The sequence below is a fragment of the Phalaenopsis equestris genome, unplaced genomic scaffold, assembly GCF_001263595.1.
Source record: "Phalaenopsis equestris unplaced genomic scaffold, ASM126359v1 Scaffold000022, whole genome shotgun sequence".
Lineage (NCBI taxonomy): Eukaryota > Viridiplantae > Streptophyta > Magnoliopsida > Asparagales > Orchidaceae > Phalaenopsis > Phalaenopsis equestris.
This window is the reverse complement of record NW_018164464.1, coordinates 1,129,471-1,145,864: the sequence shown is the minus strand read 5'-3', so window position 1 is coordinate 1,145,864 and position 16,394 is coordinate 1,129,471. Positions and strand designations below refer to the sequence as shown.

The 16,394-nt window shown below is 34.5% G+C and overlaps 2 protein-coding genes across 4 annotated transcripts in view; one reads left to right on the top strand and one right to left on the bottom strand.

The window, feature by feature from the left end:
- LOC110018451 (actin-related protein 3) overlaps positions 1-11,873 on the top strand; it is a 44,088-nt gene extending 32,215 nt beyond the window's left edge. The window contains exons 6-10 of one of the 2 annotated variants that reach the window (XM_020715769.1): positions 2,128-2,247; positions 9,183-9,293; positions 9,372-9,497; positions 9,951-10,049; positions 11,686-11,873. In XM_020715769.1, coding sequence (XP_020571428.1) covers positions 2,128-2,247; positions 9,183-9,293; positions 9,372-9,497; positions 9,951-10,049; positions 11,686-11,766 — 537 coding nt within the window. In that variant the 3' untranslated portion in view covers positions 11,767-11,873. Of the gene's footprint in view, positions 1-2,127; positions 2,248-9,182; positions 9,498-9,950; positions 10,050-11,685 lie in introns of both variants that reach the window. The other variant, XM_020715768.1, reaches the window with a different exon arrangement.
- An 887-nt stretch (positions 11,874-12,760) lies between these two features.
- LOC110018477 (U2 small nuclear ribonucleoprotein B''-like) overlaps positions 12,761-16,394 on the bottom strand; it is a 28,464-nt gene continuing 24,830 nt past the window's right edge. For both annotated transcript variants that reach the window (XM_020715805.1, XM_020715807.1), the window contains exon 5: positions 12,761-13,260. In XM_020715805.1, coding sequence (XP_020571464.1) covers positions 12,964-13,260 — 297 coding nt within the window. In that variant the 3' untranslated portion in view covers positions 12,761-12,963. The remainder of the gene's footprint in view (positions 13,261-16,394) is intronic.

Here is a 16,394-nt window from a genome sequence, read left to right as displayed (position 1 = left end):
TATATATATATATATATATATATATATATATATATATGCTCCAATTCTAGGCTGCAATTAGGATTGTGAATGATCTCATTTCGAGCTAAGCTGAGGTTGGCTCAAAATATGCTCGAACGGGATTAAGTGCGGATCGAAATTGGCTCGTGGCTTGCTATATCGATTTCAAGCCAACTCGGCTTGAAATTTTATTGAGCTCGATCTGGCTCCAAATCAGAACGTGCTAAGCTCAAATTGAGTTATTTGGATCCGTTCAAGCTTGAAAATTAAAACTATATATATATACACACGCGCGCGCGTGCACATAATTTTTATAAATGAAAATGTACTTCGAGCCGATCTTAAACCAGTTCGAGCCTATCTCAAGTCAGTTCGAGCCGATCCGTGTATGGCTCGAAATCGGTTCGATAAAAATTGGATCATGGTTTTGGCTCATAGCTTGAATCGTTAATTTTGATTCAAGATAAAATTCAAATCAATTTTTGAGCAATTAGCGATCTTTGACTTAAATGCTCAGTTGTGTGAGAAATGTAAATACATAAGACTTGTGTGCTATGTATGCAAATTACCGTAACATTTATTAACTCCTATTCAATGAGTGTTTGGATTCACCCAAGGTAAGACAATTTATGGATTAGCATACTTAATGATTTTGAGCTGGTCTAATTTGAGGGTCTTGATAGCCACAAATTGATCTGATTGGGTTGATTTTGAAAAATGGTGCTTACATTTTGGATCAAGGTCCGCATTATTTGAAAGCTGGGGCTTAAATTATAAGTTTGCTCGTGGATTAATCTGACTATATTTATTAATATACAGCTACTTTATAGTGTCTCAATGTATGTTTTGAAGCATGTGAGCTTTCTCTAAATTTTTTTATGGCTTGGTGACATGAAAATTGACATGTTCTTGAATGATGGGCTTGATGGCATTGATGTTTAGGTTTTTTTGACATTTTGATGACATTATACATTATTATGAAGTTCGTTAAAGGTTAGATTTTAACATCTTTTGGAAGGCCTGTTAGTGTAATTAAGGTTTGTTCAGACCTAACCTGACATTTTACAATCCTAGATGGATTGGGTTGTTTTGATGAGTTTATTGGCTTTAACTCAATTCAATTAATTGGGATATGGTTTATATTTCCTAGAGGAGCCAATTGGAGAACCTATTTTGATTTGTTATTTTGAGCTTTAATAGAAGTATTAAGACTCTTGTTAAATAAGTTTAATAGATCGAGATTTATAATCTTCTGAATTTTTACTGACATGAATCTTATTATAATGATCCTAGAATGACTAGCAAGAAATGGGTTTCCAATAAGGATTCAAATCACACAATTGGTATTGAGGAGTTTTTTTTTTCCATGCGGCGAGGGATACGCTTTAAGGCATGTTGAGGCATAAACCTTAAAATTTAACCATTAGATCAATTAACAATTTGAAAAAATAAATTTCTTAGAGTATTTCTTCTTAGGACTCAATAAGACGTAACATCATAAAAATTTAGGCTTGATTTCTAAAGCTATTGTAAGTTGAAACCGTGAGTTGTAATGGCTTGTCAAACTTGTACAAATTGTGTTTGACTGAGATATTTATGAGATATGATTAAATATATAGAGCACCTCATGCAACGTGATATCCTCTTCTAAATAAATAATTTTAGTTTATGAGGCTTCAAGAATTTCATGTAATCCAGGACATAAAATATTCCTGCTAAATGCTTACTAGCGATATCTTGTGCTAAGAATTTAGCATACGCGTCCTTAATGTAATTTTTTTTTTTTTTGAAACTGGAAGTATCCAACCAAAGTATCTAGTAAGATATTTTTCTTAGTTCATACATTATTTTGTTGTATTAAAAATATTATTCCACATTCATAAGACTTGAAAAAATGTTTTTTATAATTCGCCCCTTACTTTCCTATTCTCTTTTAACTTATTCATTTTGCTATTTATTTGATTGTTTTTTTGAACAAAATCTGAAAGTCTGGTTCTTTTCACGATTGTTTTTGTATGCGAAATAAATGGTATTGAGAACAGAGATAATTTGATTTTTCTTAATTTTACTGTGTTCCTGTTGCGCTATCATATGCACTTATGTATAAATTTATTTCTTGTGATTCAGGAGTTTAATAAGTATGACAAGGAACCGAACAAGTATATCAAGCAATGGACGGGTATAAAGCCAAAGACTGGAGCACCATACTCTTGTGATATTGGATATGAGCGCTTTCTTGGTCCTGAGGTTGGTTTTCTTTACTCCGATTTTTTTTCTTTTTTTTAAACTGGCAGGTGCTTTTAAAAGAAGTGGTTCATTATCATTTTTATTTGGGAAATAAAAGACGCGGTTCATGTTTAATTTTTGAAATATACATGCCTAACAAACAATTCTTTTGTATTTACATATCTCATACTTATACTTTCATATTTACATACATAGCGGTGCTTTTTAAATTTATGCATGAAAATGTGTATTTCACTTTTAAAAAGTGGTAATAGTGTTATTTTTATGTGATATTAAAGATTAGAGTGTTGTGTATAAAAATGAAAGCTTAGATGTGAGATATGTAAATACATTAGAATTTTGTGCCATGTTTGTAGATACCCCTTAGTTGTTTCTGTGCGTTTAGTACGTTTTGCTTGTTTGGTTTGAGAAATTTGTTAGTGGTCAGTACTTCATAAAGCAAAGAACTGTGAAGTGGCTGCTAGAATTATTTGCGCATGAATGAGGTTTTTCTGAGTTTTGCTTTTTCTCTATACTATATAATAACTGGTGATACAAGTTTCTTTCGTGTACTCTTATGAATTATACTAAGTGCATATGATAGTCCTTCTCCTTCGATGCCTCCCCTTTGATGCCTCCCCCTTGAAATGATATCGTATATGTTTTCGGTGTCATAGTCGTCGAGGTACTCTTGTGTAATTCTCCCATGGTGCTGCTTCTGTTGGTGTTGCCAATTTGGTTATTTTCCTCCACCAATTTGGGTTAGCTCCATCGTCTCCCCCATTCCCCGCAGTCTCAACTGTCAGAGTGTTGCACGTATGTTAGACTTTAGACCCTTCATGAAGTTCCTCTCAACAGTTAGAGTGCGGCACGTATGTTCAAATCTTTCTCTATACTCTATGATAGTCCTTTCCCAAACCAATGCAAAGAATTACTCATGTTGGTCTCTCGAAAATGTTCCAACAAACAATTCTTAAATTCTTCCCATGAGAAAATTAGACTTTAGACCCTTCATGAAGTTCCTCTCAACAGTTAGAGTGCGACACGTATGTTCAAATCTCTCTCTATACTCTATGATAGTCATTTCCCAAACCAATACAAAGAATTACTCATGTTGGTCTCTCGAAAGTGTTCCAACAAGCAGTTCTTAAATTCTTCCCATGAGCTAATTGACTATCTAGTCTCTCTCTATTGAAATCATGCTAGGGCTTTCCCCTCGAAACATAAACTTATTGTCATAAGCTTCTCTTCCTCATTTAGTTCATTCACTGCAAAATATCGGTCCACTCGGTACACCTCCTGTGTGTTCTTTCCCCTCCAAGATCGGCATCTTCATAATCCTAGAATCTCCACTCTAACTTTTGTCTCTCTATGTATTGAGGATAAAACTAGCCATAACCCGTCCCGACTTCTCTCCTTTCTTCTTTGTGCTCCTTCATACCCCTTGCATAACCCATTTTTCATGTTTCAACCCAACCATCTTCATCAAAAATCACTAATTCACCCCCATCGGAGTCTTGGGAGGAGGTTTCTTGATGATGAAGGCTTTCTTCATCGTGTTCCTCTCGTCCAATTTTTTTCTTTTTGATTTAGTTAATGAATCTCCGGTAAACCCATAGTTGGGGTTCGCAAACTAAACCGTCGGCGGGATCTTAGATTGCATCTCGAAAAGCCTTCTCATCATTTCCTCCAAGCCTTCGAATTAGTTTTCCTTGGAGGAAAACCTTGCTTCTATGATGGAAAACCTTTCCTGCATCCCCGATTTAATTTATCTATCTTTTCTTCCAATTTATTCTTCATATCATCTACCTTCTTTGCTGCCATCTCTCAAGATGATTTCCATTTACGAATGCTTCCATTGACTCACATGGAGTTCTTGTATGCCACAATCCTGATCACGAGGTGTGGTCATGAAAGGCAACGACGCAAAATTTCTGAAAGATCAGGTTTAGGTCGCCCATAATTACTGAAAATTAGAGTTTTAGGTCTCTATTGTTTGCGATCCAGTCATGCAGACGATCGGTCATGGAGGTGTGTGAAATAAAGAGATTCAACGTACAAATGTATTTCAGAAAACTAGAATTCCAAACCACAAATATACTTATCTCTCTCCCTCAATTTGCCTTGAGAATGCTCCACCCAAACCCTCACTCTTCTCCTGTAACTCTTTACACGACATCACTTACAAAACAACACAACTCACACCCCTGGACTTGCTCAGAACAAGCCCAGGTCACTTACAGACACATGAGGAAAATCCCACCAAAACTCTAACACTAGAACACACACCTCTTTTTCAATTCCTCTTCGACTCTTCTTCTCTTTATTATGCCTTAAAATTTCTCTGAAAACTGCCCAAACTTCCACGTAGAGGTGGCTTGAACTGCTGAAAATCGTCCATATTTCGCTACTGGCGTCTAGGCGCCACACTAATCTGGCGCCATGGCCCTGACCTTCAGGACAGGAGCCATGGCGCCTAGTGGTTAGCACCTTGGCGCCTAGTGGTTAGCACCTTGGCGCCTAGTGGTTAGCACCCTGGCGCCAACCCAACCTCTTGGGTTGTCTTCTGCTTGTCTGGCGCCTAGGTGCCACACTGATCTGGTTCCTTGACCCTGGCCTTTAGGTCTGGGGCCATGGCGCCCAGTGGTTGGTGCCAACCTCTCTGGTTTCAGGTTTGGCTGGCGCCTAGACTCCATGACCCCAGCCTTCACAATTACTTTTTGCTCCAAATCTTCTCTTTTTCGCTCCATGTTTCTTATACTTCATTTCATTCCTAATATCTGTTATACCTGCAAGAAAAATATAAAAAAATATTTTTTTAAAGTGCAATTTCATTAAAAAAACGTGCAAAACATAAATAAATTCATCCAATCTTTCTACACATCAGTGTAGGTTCTGGTCATGCGGGGATTGATTGTGCAGATGCGGAATCCGATCATGCTGGAGGTCACCGTACGCCGCGATCCCGTCTATGTTGAAATCCCATTCGTTGGTGTCCCAGTTAGGTCAAATCGCGACCGCTGCAAGCATCGATTGCTTTGTTTGATTATTAGCAAGCTTTAATTGCGACTGTTTGGCAAAGTTGGTTGTACTTGTACATTGCGATCCCTTTTGTGGAGGGCTCTGCAATTAGGTACAACACAAGCCAACGTCTCGATGATTTTAGCGCGGATATGAGGTTGTCACAGCGGCCAAATGCTTTGATACCAATTAGATACGATCCAAGCTAATTTTCTGCAGAAATTATGGCACAAAAATATCTTTTTTTTCAAAAACACCAAACAACACAACACATGTATATAAAGATAAGCACCTAGAATTTGAGAGTTAGGTGATCTCTCCCAATTCCAACAATTCGAGAGGCATCCTAAGCCTAAGATTCACAACCACAATCTTATGCTTCTCCCTAACCATAAAAATATTAGCTCTATTTATACTAAGCAATAATTAATAATAAAAACTAAATTGCCTATAGGCTAATAAAAGATCAATTTGCCCTTAGGTGAGGTCGATGTAACACAGGCTAATCTTTCAAAGAAGATATGCATCATAAACTAGGAAGTATTATAGATTCAAGGTTTTTTCGTATGTTCGCTTATCACCGTCTCTAATTCTTAGGAGCGGATTCATGTCTGGAAGGGTAATGGATACAACAGATGTGAGTTGTAGTAAATTTTTAGGTCTTTTGTTCAATTAATTTTTCAAGCTTACCATATGCTGAAACATATTGTGGCGTTGTTAACGAAGTTGTAGCAGAACTCTGTGGAACGTATTCTTCTTGTCCCTGTCTTCCCCTTGATTCTCTTGATAATGGTCGAAGGTAATCTCTTCCTGTTTTCGTCATCCGGTTTTGCTAGTCTTCGTTGCGGACGAAGGATTTTTCGTTGAATCTCTTCCTGGGCCCGAGTCCGGAGTACCTCTTCGTAGTGGCATGGTTAGGGTTGGAAATTGGAAAGAAAAAAATTGGTGGAGGTGAATTGGTTAGGGTCGGATGCTTGGAAAACCTAGGATAAGACTAGGGTTGGACTAGCTCTTATACTAAATGGTACTTGAACTAGTAGGAAAAATAGTGGAATCACAAAAACAAACATTCATTAATATTAAAATAGGATTATAACATGATTCGAATGGAAATAAGAACACAAAACATAAAAACGACATCGACAAACACTCCTAAATATATCCCAATGGGTGGTGGAGGTCAACTAGAGGAATGGGGATGATTTAAGGAACGACGACAACCACGGGTGGCGGGTGGTAGTGAAGGGAATGTGCGGAATTGTACGGACAACAAGTAGGAAAGCTTTGTAGGTGGTTGATAACGGTAGTGGGGTGGTTGGGAGGAGCTTGAAAGGAGTTAGGCAGGCGGAACAATAGTAATAACCTGCAGAAAGGGGAAATGGCTGGTTGTCGAGGTGACAGTGGGAGAGTTTGATGACTAAGGAGTTGGGAGGAGAAAATTTGGGGAAGGTAAGAATGGAGGATGCGATCACCATCTCAGAGAGGATATAGCCGGAGCACCACCACCTCCCCGGATACAACCCACAAAGGGGAAAAAAACTCCACACAGGAGATCAGAAGACAACTTTACTTGTACTACCCTTCCACTTTTAGGAGACAACAATTTATAGGCTTTCCTCGGACGGAGGAAGCTTCTACACAAAGGAAGAGAGTGAGAAGCCAAGAAAAATGTAGAAAACTCGAAATTCAACTATTATTTGGATCGCACAGGTTCGCGATCCCCACTCGCCCGTTGGTTCCACGAAGGTTTGCGGGCCTTCTGTCTGCTGAAATGAAGCGCCTGCATCGGGTGCTTTCAGCTCCCGCAATCAGTGCTGCCCTAGCTCCTGCATCAACTATAGTCATAGATTCACATGTGATACCCATTAAAATTTGAATAGTTGTAGGTGATATTGTAATGTTTTGATTAATTAATATTTTGAATAGAATTTTGAAGGCCAAGATTATATAAAAGATGATCAGAGAAATGACATTTTGATACTATTATTTGACAAAGAAGTATTCTAATATTTTGATAATTTTATTTAAATCAAACTTATGCGCTACGCAATGAGGTTATGGGAAAAAGTTTTGTAACATAAAATTGAAAAAAAATATGTTAACATTAGAAAATCAATTTGATTTTATGTTAAAAACATCTATTGTGAACATGAATGCTTAGGCGATTAATGCAAAAGTTTAAAAAGCCAGGAACTGGTCCTCATGTGGTGGTATAATGGAGTGTTATGAGAATTAATTTAGTGTGCATTCAGGAAAAAAGTGGCAAAGGTATATTGAAGTTATCAAAGGTGTATATTTTGATTTTTGAATCATTGATTATTATTAGAAGTGGTATAAGGAAGGATTATTTTTCTATCTATTATGCAATTTCTTACGAAGGATATGTGAGCTACATTGGTGCTTGCTTTTCATAAATGCCTTCATTCTAATTTGTGACACTTGTTAAAATAGTAAAAGTTGCTTGGAAGATATGGCTTAGGATTAGTAGAAAAAATGTCAGAATATGTGATAAGCAATAGCAGTGGATGTGATTTTAAGAACTTTCAATATTTTTCTATAAGATAATACTGAGTATTTTGGATCCTATATACCAAAGAATAAGGTATAATTTTTAGATAAGTTTAGGTGTATAAAATAGAGAATGTCTCAAAACCACTATGCTATAAAAGGTAATATTAGGGAGACTTAGAAGGTAAAATGTGTTAAATAATGTCTAGGCCAATTACATTGTATGTAACCAAATGCGATGATAAGAAAGTAATTAACAGTAATTTTCTCATGTACAGCAAAAGATACAAGATGTACTGACATGGATGAAGACAAAATAGATGTTTTCCCATTAGGAAGAAAATTTGGTAGAAGAGGTGAAGTGGAATTATGTTAGATTAAGTTCAGCATCTCATTCAACTCTCTGCAGAAATGAATAGAGATTAAGAACTCTTAACGCTGACCTATATAATTGGGGCAAGACCAATGATGATGGTGATACGAACCACGATGAATTTTCACCTCAAATTAGGGCAAATAATATATTTTTCTTCAATAATAAAAAAATAACTCAATTACATAAAGTTGAACACCTATAATTTGAGAGGTAAGCGATCTCTCCCAACACATACAATTTGAGAGGTAGACGATCTTTTCCAAACCCTAAACCTAAAACTCAATACTACAATCTCATGCATACCCTAACCTAAGTATAATAAGCCTTATTTATTCCCTGTAATAGTAAATAATAAAAGATTAAATTTCCCTTAAGTGCCGACGTAACAGATAGTGATGACGATAACGATGAGATTCTAAAAAAATGAGGCTGATCAATTCCAAAATCTATGTAGCTTGAGGATAATTGATCTTATGATTGGAGTGTTTCCAGGAAGCAGAAAATTAACTTCCATCAAATTTTCTTTTTCTTGACCAACCTGCATCATTTAAGTTTAAACATTTTAGTATTCTACACATTCACATGCTTAGTTAATATAACTCGTTAATAATAGACTAGAGTTAGGAGGAATCACTTACATACCACACAATATATATATTTGCATATCTAACACCTCAACTTTCATATTTGCTTTTATGACACATCGGTGTTATAAATTTATTGATGAACAGGTGTACTTGACTTTCAAAAATATAGTAATGGTGGTTTTTTTTACATGATATTACAGATTTGAGTTTTATGCATGTAAATATAAATTTTTTGGTGTTCGATATGTAAGTATATGGGAATTATGTGGTATGCATGTAAATGCTCCTTACAGTTATCATATCTGATTATTTATATGCAAATTACAGTTATCAGTTATCTCCCAACAGTTGATAAGCTGTTTCATGCTGGAAGCTTGTTAATTCTCAGATTTACATTTAAAGTTCATCAGAAATGATGAAATTTTTTTTCACACTCTCAATGTTCTAAATTTTTCTTTGTACAGATTTTCTTCAATCCTGAGATATACAGCAGTGAATTTGCCACTCCATTACCAGAAGTAATTGACAAATGTATACAGTCATCGCCTATTGACACAAGACGGGCTCTCTATAAGGTATATGATCAAAATTTAAGCTGCCAAATATTTTTATCTTTCAGTATCCTCACTATTGGTTTGCCATTACAATTTCAGAATATAGTGTTATCAGGGGGGTCTACCATGTCTAAGGATTTTCATAGAAGGCTCCAGAGGGACTTGAAGAAGATTGTTGATGCCCGTATTGCAGCATCTGAAGCAAGACTTGGAGGAGAAGTAAAGGTACTAATACTTCATAAATTTAATGGTTTTCTTTTAGGGTCTGTTTGTCTGCAAATAGGATTTAACTTTAGTAAGATTTAGTAAATCCGTAAATTCACCTATCACTTGGATTTAGTAAATCCAGATTTATACTGAATCAAAGGCAAAACTGGATTTACTAAATCCAAAAATTTGTATATCAATGGGACTCCTGCAATTTGTCATTGAATTGTTTTCTTTTAGGGTCTGTTTGTCTGCAAATAGGATTTAACTCTAGTAAGATTTAGTAAATCCGTAAATTCACCTATCCCTTGGATTTAGTAAATCCAGAAATTTGTAAATCCATGGGACTCCTGCAATTTGTCATTTTGCTGGATGCAGTAAATCCAGTGATAAATTCTATTAAAACCCGTCTATTAAACAGCCCCTTTGTTTTTTATATATGCAAGACTGACTTTGATTTCCTGGTTTCAGTCTCATCCTATTGAAGTTAATGTGGTCAGTCACCCTATACAGAGATTTGCAGTTTGGTTTGGTGGTTCTGTGCTGGCATCTACACCAGAATTTTATGGGGTATTTTGTTTTTTCCATTGTATTTTCATAGTATTCTTCAATTCAACATTAATTACCTTAAAACTATGTTTGGATGCTTGGATTTGTCGTAAATTGAAATAGATGTGGTTGATATCTCGAAGAACTTCAATGCTAGACATAGGTAATGAAGATATGACACACTAATTTCATTTCATTTTTTTTTCACTTCATCCATCTGAACACACCCAAGGAAATGATCATCAAATTCGTCCTAGAGTCTTTTTGACAAGAAAGCCATTATAGCTTCATACTGCATTTTACCTTAATTTATTTTTCAGACATTCTTTCTCCTAAAAGTAAGGTAATATTTGTTATGCTAGTCAACGTTCTTCTGTATTCTCCTTTAGTTCTCCCCATCATTATCTTCATACTTTAAAATTATAAGAGGGGGTAATTGAACATGGGTTAAGATATTATACAGAGATTTTTCATAATTAGTTTGGATATATGTCGGGCAGGTCTACTATGAATGCTATACATTTATTGAGAGGTTTGATGGAGAAGAACAAAGAGAATAAGGATGATCTACATATGATTTTTATTGATTTAGAAAAAGCATACGATAAGGTTCCAAGAGAACTCCTTTGGAGAGTTATAGAGAAGAAAAGTGTTGATATGATTTATATTTAAGTTCTTAAAGATATGTATAGTAGAGCTATTACCTGTGTTCGAACAGAAGAAGAATTGACCAAGTATTTTCCTATTTTAGGATTACATGGAGGATCAATTTTAGCCCATATCTTTTTGTTTTAGTTATGGATCAATTTTAGCCCACAATAATTATTTTCACATATAATTATTGTGTAATTATATGTGAAAAGTTTCGGTATGAGATATGTAAATACATAAGAATTGTGTTTTACGTATGTAAATTTCCCTATAGGTTAATTGTTTACACAACATTTAACATGCATGAATTCAGCCATACTCCCCAGTCTATCAGCGTCCTCAGTATGAAATAATAGATGAGTTGAGATTGAGGGTAGGTGAGAGAAAGGATTGCGAAGTTTGGGTGTGGGAATTTGGAAGAATAGAAGGTTAAGGAGGCAGGCACAAGAAGTCATTTTTGTGATAAGAAGTTATTTATAATAACTACATCTGCGGAAGCATGCAGCTGTACAAAACTTGTCTGATTTTTTTTTTAATAAGATAATATTTATAATAATAAGAACAGCTTTTGAAGAAGTCATTTTCTCTACAACAGTTCTAAAGTCGCATTTTAAAATCGCGCAGGCGACCCAGACGACCCCTTATTTAGCTGAATTATCTGGGATATAATCTTCGAGCTAGCTTAGCTCGTTCATTTTACTTTATTTTGTAGTGTCATGTATATCTGATTTGGAATATTTATTTAGGATCATTTACATGGCACACAATTCCTATGTGTTTACAGATCTAACACCTAAACTTTCATATTTACACACAACACACTCAAATCTTTAATATCACGTAAAACATATTACTATTATCATTTTTTTAAAAAGTGCATAGGTCTAAAGCACCAAAGTACCATGTATGTAAATATGAAAGTTTAGTGCAACATGTGTAAATACATAAGTATTATGTGCTATGTATGTAAATTTCCCTTACATTTATTTATTTATTATTTTTGCAGGCATGCCACACAAAAGCAGAATACGAGGAACATGGTGCAAGCATTTGCCGAACAAACCCTATATTTAAAGGAATGTACTGAAATGCCAAGAGATTTTTCCAATTTGGCCAACGCATTACTCACGTAAGCTCCCACACTACAGAAAACAATATATACTACTGCTCTCCTGCAGTCCTCCCCCCCCCCCCCCTCAACTATATGATTATTCAAATGAGTTGTATGATAGATGCTGTATAGTTTGTAAGCCTTGCATTTTTCAAGCCATCCATTGATTTTTAATTTTGCATTCTTTCCTGTGAAGTGACTTCCATTACTGTTACCAGGAAGCAGTTTTCATATTATTGAGGAATTATTTAGTCCAGGTGAGCTTTTCCAATTGTTCTCTTTCATTCAGGCATTCTTTTTTAGGATACACACCACAGTTCTTATGTATTTACTTGTTATGTCATACCACCTTACATATGCATGAAAGGTAGGGTTGCCAAAAAAATTTATTGTTCGCTAACAGTTCATGTTTGGCTCCTTAAGTAACTCGTGTTCAAATCGTTCTTTCAGTGAGTCGAGCACGAATAATTTTTTTAAGCTCGAATTATAAACCCTTTATTCCAAAGCTCTAAATGAGGAAATCATATATATATATTCAAGGTTAAAGGTGGTTAAGTGGTTAGTACTTGGGGGCCGGTGGCAGGCATCGGGCGACACTTGGGGGCCGGCGACTGGCGGTGGGTGCCGAGCAATTGCAAGGTACCCACAAAATATATATATATATTTATATATAGAGGGTTTAATTAAATGAATTAATATATATACTATTTATTTAGGGGCAACTAATTAAATTTTTATCACCTAAAATTTTAAATATAATAATTTTATCATACAAGCCTAAAATTTACATTTTAACAGCTTAAAAAACACCAAACACTTTAAATGTAACGGATTCTATTCATTATTTCAGAAGAAAAATAGAATATTAGGCTATTAAAATATGAAATTTTATATCACTATGTAGACACCATTTATTTAAGAATGTATGGAAAAAAGGGTTTTTATTTACATATCTAAAACCTCAATTTTGCTTTTCACATTTATATCACCCAAATATTTCATAACAAGTCAAATAATCATATTCTTAATTTGTAAAGTGAAATGATGTAAGAGAGCATGTACGCACTTAGAAGCCTACCTTCAACACTTTACTCTTCAACTCAAAAGTCTCAAATCTAGCATATGATTTTTATCCCCAAAAGACACAAGAACATTACAAAATTGCATCATCCATCATTTCTTTGCATAGGAGATAGCCATAGGATTTTGAGGGGTGATTTTGAAACCCTGGAGAGCCTGCATGGCGATGGAGGCCTGCACGTCGTCCCCAAACTCGACGAATGCGATTCCCGGCTTCGCTTCGATGATTCGAACTTCTCTGAAGCCCGGATATTGCTGGAACAGGATTTGGAGCATCATGCTTGTGGTCTCATGAGGAAGGTTTTGGATGAACAGGATGTTGTTGGGAGGAACGGTTTCCTGAGAGCTGCTGCTGCTGCTGCTCTTTCCATGGCGAGTTGGCTGTGATGTCTGGAAAGGAAAAACAAAGTGAATGTGGGTGTGTCATTATTGCTTTCCTCTTTTAAATCCATCAAATTTATTAGTAAAAATAGTTAGTTGACAGAAATTCTCTTGAGGGGCATTTACATACACCACACTCGATTCCATGACATAAATTATCATATTATACTTACTAATCTTGAGGGGCATTTACATACACCACACTCGATTCCTAATGCACACTTAAATTCTATTCTTTTACATTTATACCACCCAAATCTTTCACAACCCTTTAAGAATAACACCAATTTAATTTTTAAAAAGTGAGATACACCTTTTTTATGCATAAGTAAGCTGACATTTATGTAAAAATTGAAGATTCGGTGTTAGATATGTAAATACATAGGAATTTAGTCGCATGTGTATAAATCTTCCTAATAAGAAATGCTAGGCTCTAGAGATATCTCGCGGGGAAAAAAATAATAAATAAAGGAGTCAAAGGGCTCGTTTAAATATATTAGACGGCAAACTGAATTTCTAGTGAGGTGAAAAACTCCTTGAGGGTTGGTTTTACTAATACTAACTAAAATAAAAAAAGATATAATATTGATTGTCTATTCGAGTAGTTTGTTTTCTCCCTAAACCCAGATAATTACAGCATAATTAATCCTAATCTCAAATTTAAAAATTTACAAATAACCTTAGTTAAATTATTTAAAAAATTATCATTGTCATATTTGTAATCTAGATTTCTATTCAACTATTCAAACTTCTTGCCTGATAATTCATTTGGCTTTGTTGGTGGATTTGTTTTTTGGAATAAAAATCTCATTATAAATTAGGGCATTTTAGCCTTAAAATCAGTAAATGATTTTGGAATTAAAATTGAAAGATGAACGATGAACCACATACCTTACTTGAGGGCTAATTCAAATCTAACCTGCAGATTCTTGTTACTTTCATAAACATTAGAAATAGAAGTATTATTAGAAGTTATAAAATAAATTAGTGCAAATTTGAGAATGCAACATTTGACATGTCTAATAAGCAATATAAAGCCAAATATAGGTTTGAGCAAAAATCTAGAGGATAAATAAAAATCTAGTTGGTTCAGATTTGAATTTGAGGCGCCATAGAGCATTGCAGGTCTCACCACCGTCTTATAAAATTTTTCTTTCAGTCTAAGCGGTACTTTTATATCACACAAAAGGCCCAAAGCATTCCTCCACTTCAACCAACCAACTTGAATTCTACTATTAACATCCCCATCTATATCACCATCACTTTGAACAACGAACCTAAGATATCTAAATCGTTCACACCTTTTAATAATTTGATCACCCAAAGTCACACTTCTGTCACTAGAGCTACTACTACTAAAACTACATTCCATGTATTCGGTTTTAGTTCTACTTAAATGAAGGCCCATGTAGACCTCCATATTTCAAGTTTTTCTTGTGCTTTTTCTCTCGTTTTATCCACGAAAAGGATATCATCAGCAAAAAACATACACCAAGGTACATCCTCCTGTAGATGTCCGGTAAAACCATCCATAACTAAAGCAAAAAGATATGGGCTTAAAGGCGAACCCTGATGTAATCCAACAAAAATAGGAAAATATTTAGTCAATCCTCCTTCACTTCAAACACAAGTAACAACTCTAGTATACATTAGTATACATATCTGAATATAAGTCATATCAACACTTTTCTTCTCAAGAACTCTCAAAAGGATATCTCTCGGAACCTTATCGTAAGCTTTTTCTAAATCAATAATCTAAATCAATAAGCTTTTTCTAAATCAATAAAAATCAAATGTAGAATCTCCTTATTATCTTTGAAATTCTCCATCAAACCTATCAATAAATGTATAGCTTCCATAGTTGACTTGCCCGACATAAATCCAAATTGATTATGAGAGATCTTTGTAATGCGCCTTAACCTATATGCACTTACCCTCTCCCATAACTTTAATGTGCATCCCCTTTATTCTTAAAAATGGGGACCAAAATACTCTTCCTCCACTCCTCAGACATCTTTTTAGTTTTTCAAATAATATTAAAGAATTTAGTAAGCCAGGAAACTCTCAAATCTCCCAAATATTTCCACACTTCAATTGGGATATCATCAGGTCCTACAGACTTTCCACCCTTGGTTTTCCTTAAAGCCTCCTCAACTTCTTTTTTACTAATGCGACGGTAAAAATGAAACATTTTATTATTATTCACGATATTAAGATCACTAAGGTTGATCGTATTTTCAGAAACTTCATTAAAAATTTTATCAAAATAACTCACCCACCTACATAAATACTTTTTGATTTTCATCTTTAATACACTATACTTGAGTGAAATCTTTACTTTTCTTTTCTCTTTGTTTGGTTAGTTTATGCATATATTTTTCACCCTATTTTTCACCCTCCTTATTATAAAGATCATTAAAAGTAGAATTTTTAGCGTCACAAATTATTCTTTCAGACTTCCTGCGGACCGTTTGATATTTTTCCAAGTTCTCTAAGCTTTTATATTTAAACCAATTTTTATAACATAACTTCTTATATTTTATCTTTTCTTGCACATTATTATTCTATCGCCAACTATTTTTATTTATAAAAACTTTTTCTTTTGATTCCCCAAGCACATCTTTTGTTACTTATTCAATAATGTTTGTTACTTTATCTCACATAACATTTGTTTGCAAGCATTATATGATTTTTTTAGTAAAAAATTTTAAAATTTTAAATTTTACTCATAAAAATAATTTTATTTGTCTTTTAGGTTCCCCCATCTACAAGTCATAATATTCTTCATAATATTCTTTATTTTACAATTCTTCATTTTAAAATCTAAAACTAATAAACGATGTTGGGTGCTTAAATTCTCGTTTGGAATGAACTTAAAATCATTACAATCTCGACGATCTCTTCTTCTCATAAGAAAATAATCAATTTGTGTTTTATTAGATTCACTCTTATAAGTAAGATTCTCGTCTCTTTTCATGAATAAAATATTAGTAATAATAAAACCACACGCTAAAGAAAAATCTAAAATAGCTCTACCTTCTTCATTAGTTACTCCAGAACCGTAGCAACCATGAGTATTTCTAAAGTCTTCTGTCACTCTACCGACATATCCATTCAAATCTCTTCCAAAAAAAAATTCTTTC